The 3650-nt window shown below is 54.5% G+C and overlaps 3 protein-coding genes across 5 annotated transcripts; 1 reads left to right on the top strand and 2 right to left on the bottom strand.

Annotated features, from left to right (window-relative positions):
• Nucleotides 1-173: 173 nt before the first annotated feature.
• KVP17_002130 (uncharacterized protein) lies at nt 174-698 on the bottom strand (the record flags this gene model as incomplete). The annotated part of the gene is made up of 1 exon (XM_068518123.1): nt 174-698. One exon carries the CDS (start codon nt 696-698, stop codon nt 174-176), a length of 525 nt encoding a protein of 174 aa, XP_068376595.1.
• A 300-nt stretch (nt 699-998) lies between these two features.
• On the top strand, nt 999-3007 carry KVP17_002131 (uncharacterized protein; the record flags this gene model as incomplete). Of its 3 annotated transcripts, XM_068518124.1 has the most annotated exons (5): nt 999-1407; nt 1434-1727; nt 1760-2142; nt 2168-2475; nt 2506-3007. In XM_068518124.1, 5 exons carry the CDS (start codon nt 999-1001, stop codon nt 3005-3007), a joined length of 1896 nt encoding a protein of 631 aa, XP_068376596.1. The 3 variants fall into 3 exon arrangements, with proteins under 3 accessions (XP_068376596.1, XP_068376598.1, XP_068376597.1); XM_068518126.1 differs by lacking the exons at nt 999-1407; nt 2506-3007 and having other exon boundaries at nt 1604-1739; nt 1760-2181; XM_068518125.1 differs by lacking the exons at nt 999-1407; nt 1434-1727; nt 1760-2142; nt 2168-2475 and having other exon boundaries at nt 2606-3007.
• A 26-nt stretch (nt 3008-3033) lies between these two features.
• Nucleotides 3034-3465, bottom strand: KVP17_002132 (uncharacterized protein; the record flags this gene model as incomplete). Its single annotated transcript, XM_068518127.1, has 2 exons — nt 3034-3054; nt 3139-3465. The coding sequence occupies 2 exons, from the start codon at nt 3463-3465 to the stop codon at nt 3034-3036; spliced, it is 348 nt and encodes a 115-aa protein (XP_068376599.1).
• Between the last annotated feature and the right edge of the window lie 185 nt (nt 3466-3650).

The raw sequence follows: 3650 nt of genomic DNA, 5'->3' as shown, positions 1-3650 counted from the left end.
TCGTCGGACTGATGATTCTGCATTTGTCGCAGCACAACCATTCTCATTGATGAGAGTGGTTATAAAAAGCTATTCCGCAAGACGAATAGGTTTATTGGTGGCACTACTATATTTTGGTTTTTTGGTGTAGCAACACTGTTAATTCGCCGACTGCATTTAGTGTCTCATACTCATTACGATCGTGGAGGTGCCTGCGCTTTCAGTGCCTGCAGGAGTTGAAGACTAAGCTTCGCGCGTAGTTGTTCGTTCTCGTCTCGGTACTTTTCTGCTTGCCGAGTCGCAAACTGCATCTGCACCTCCGCCTGTATACGCGCTCTCTCGTGTTCCTGGCACTTTCGCGTCAGCTGCTCTATTGTGTCCTTCACACGCATGCGGTGTTTCGAGGCGCTGAGTCGATTTCGGGCCCTTTGAATCTCCAGACGCCGATCTTCAGGCATGTTAACTGTGATCCTACATCGTGCCAGCTGAGCGTCGTAGACCTTCTTGTCGTCGTCCGTGCGCCAGGCATTTTGGCTGTGCTCACCCGCTGAGGCGACGTCGCGTCTTCCTCCACGGAAAGCGGCTGCGGTGGTCGTAGCTTCTTCGGGCTTTATCTTGTCGGCGCAATCCATTATGAGGTGGTCTCGTACATCAAGGTCCGTGTTTCGCATATCCCCTTGTTCTGGATCGTCCGAGACAGCGAAAGATTCGCCAGTCATTCTTATGAGTACTGTCGAAAATCCGAAATTATTTTCGGACGATGACACCCAAGATACATGTATGAAATAATGAGCAGAAATGAAAAGTGCACATGGTCACAATCATCTTGAAGGGAATGGATTGTTCTGAAAAAAATGCCTTCTAACGCAAGGAGAAAGAAGTTGCGACAATCAATCCTTGTGAACTATCTAGGGACGATCTGCGCGACATCAGCTTTCGCCTCAATAAGCCTGAGCTCCATTCGCCTCGATAAGCCTCAGCTCCTTTCGCTTCGGTGGAACCTGAGTCAGGAACACGGAATGTTCAAAATGCGACTTGGTTGTGTGCTCGTGACCCAGGCGACAGCACTCAGCTCCACCGCAAGCACCACCACGGCAGATGCGTGCTTGCACACGCCCACCATCGCAGGGCTCGGTTGCAAGTCAGCCTTCTGCGAGGCATGCTTCTCCTCCCACGCAGATCGCTACGCAAGCGGCGCGTGCTGGGACCTCCCTTCGGGGTTCCGCTGTGACTGCAGGCCGAAGTACCATCCTGCGATGGATGAGGAGCAGTGGCTGCCCCTGTGCCTACCTGGTGATTGGACTCCCTGTACCTCTGTTACCTGCGTGCACGGCGCGTGCGTTGCCGACCGTTCACTGCCGTTGGGGTATTGGTGCGAGTGTGACGAGGGCTTTGGCCATGCAGGCGATCGCCTGAGGCAATGCGTCGGTGAGCGTTGGTTGCGCCATTCACAGATATTGATGAGTGTCTGACGTCCCCCTGTCCAAAGAACGCACTATACACAGGAGAGTGCGTCAACACTGAAGGACATTTCGAGTGCCGGTGCTCTGCGTACGGGCGTCATGTCGACGACCAGACAACCTGTGAGGACATCGACGAATGTACAGAGGACCCGGCGACCTGCATGTCAGACAGGCCGTTCCAAACGGGGGAGTGCTCGAATCTCGTCGGCGGATACGAGTGCACGTGCCATCCCCACGGCAAGCACCCCGTGGCTGATGGGGTTTCGGATCGGACCGTCTGCGTACGTGGGGGCTTTGGTGGGGCGCTGACTTAGCAGCGCTGACCTGCGACGACATCAGTTGCGACAGGCTCCATTCCGACTTCGAGGCGCTGGTTGGGTCCCACCTCGACGGCGTTCTGGTGCGTGCCAACGTGTATGAGAACGGCGTTTGTAGAGAAGACGCCTCTCAAGGGGCTACATGTGACTGCACTCTGGGAGCCGAACACCGAGGCCTAAACTTCAGCGTGTGTCACGACATCGACGAATGTGAGACCACCAATTGCGGCGAGCATGCTACATGCGGCAACGTAATTCCAGGGTTCCTGTGCACTTGCGATGAGGGCTTGGCAGCTGAGGCGCTCGACTATGATCAAGCCCCAGTGACTTGTGCGGACAGAGACGAGTGCTTAGTTGGGGTTGTGTCTGGCGAGAATGTCGTAGTGAGTGAAGAGATGTACCTGTCAGACGTCTGCCTGTGACCCCATCTCATCATTCTGTGTGAATCACGACCTCCTCAGCACCGGCAAGTCCTACGAGTGCCAGTGCTACCAGGGCTACCAGCGCGTGGACAACTGGTCGGATCTGCTGCACACCGGGTGCAAGCAGTGCTGTGCTGACATGGACGAGTGTGCACTGGGCGTGCATCAGTGTACTGATACCTGCGTGGATGGCCTGGTTCCAGGGGTGGGGGAGGGGCCCGCCGCTCATTCAGGGCAAGAATTACACCTGTGGATGCAAGTCAGGTGCAGTCGCGGCCTCAGAGCGGGCTTGTGGTGAGTGCTGTGGGGCGTCATTGTAGTTAGTTGCAAGTTTGGATCGTGGTCAACATGGTCGGAATGTGACAAATCTTGCGACGTGGGACGAAAGTCGCGTACTAAAAGCGTCACGTTTCCTAAAGAGCAGATGAAGTTCATGTCGGAACCTCCAGAGATCGCCTGCGACCCGCCTAGGGAGGAGACTCCGTGTCTGATCAAAAGGTGCGGCCTGGACGACTGTACGATGTCCAGTTGGTCTGACTGGTCGACGTGCACCTCCGAATGCGGAGGTGGAACTCAGGAGAGGCGACGCAGTATCGTGGAAGGCTCTAACGAGTCCTGCGGCGTCACAACTGAAGTCCAAGAATGCAACACAATATCATGCAGTGACCATCTGAAGAAGGTGGCAAGCCAGCACAAGACGGGGTTGTTTACAGTTACTCTAGCTGGAGGACTGCTGGCAGTTGGAGCTGTTGCTGGAGGTTCATGGTTAGCGAGTCAGATGCGACACCACGAGAGTTTGGGGAATGACTTAGGGTTCGAGGACTGAGGACTGACCAGGAATCATCACACAAATCACTTGTCCGCCTTCTGTTTCTGGAATACGTGTTATACGCGAAACGAGAAAAATAAAACGATCTAATAATATGATACGAGAGTAGAGAGTAGTAAGGAACTCACCTCGCGTCTGGTACTGATAGCGCGTACGATCTTCTGCTCCTCGATCAGGAAAGCTCTCTTAACACGCTCGGAAACACACTTGTGGCACTTGTTACCACCGTAAACTCGCGAGACGGATCGCTTGCACTTGGGGATCCTCTTCATCTCCCACGACCGCACCGCAGGGACACCGGGCAGCACGATTTTGCAGTCGCCGCACCGCGAGGGGTTCGCGGTCTTCTTGACATCGAGGTAGCGACGCTTGCCTCCAGGGGTTCGGACGACTCGGACCTGGTTAGACCGCGTGTTATAGTGGCAGCTGCCTCTGTAGTGGATCCTCTGCACCATTCCTAACGTTAGCGAATCGGCCTAAATCCGGATTTCAGGGACAAAACGGAAGAATCATCACAGCGTTGAGTTTTATCCTCATAATAAAAGAGATAGCGGCAACATATGTGTCAGGGGAGGGGATGGTTATAGGATGACACCGGAAGAACCCAGCTCATTCTGTAGGCTTTGCCGATGCAGATTAC

The sequence above is a fragment of a genome (genome assembly GCF_019968985.1).
Source record: "MAG: Porospora cf. gigantea B chromosome Unknown PgB_NODE_2362_length_3650_cov_129.777, whole genome shotgun sequence".
NCBI lineage: Eukaryota > Apicomplexa > Conoidasida > Eugregarinorida > Porosporidae > Porospora > Porospora cf. gigantea B.
The sequence above is the reverse complement of the archived record's forward strand: the minus strand, read 5'-3'. Positions and strand labels throughout refer to the sequence as shown.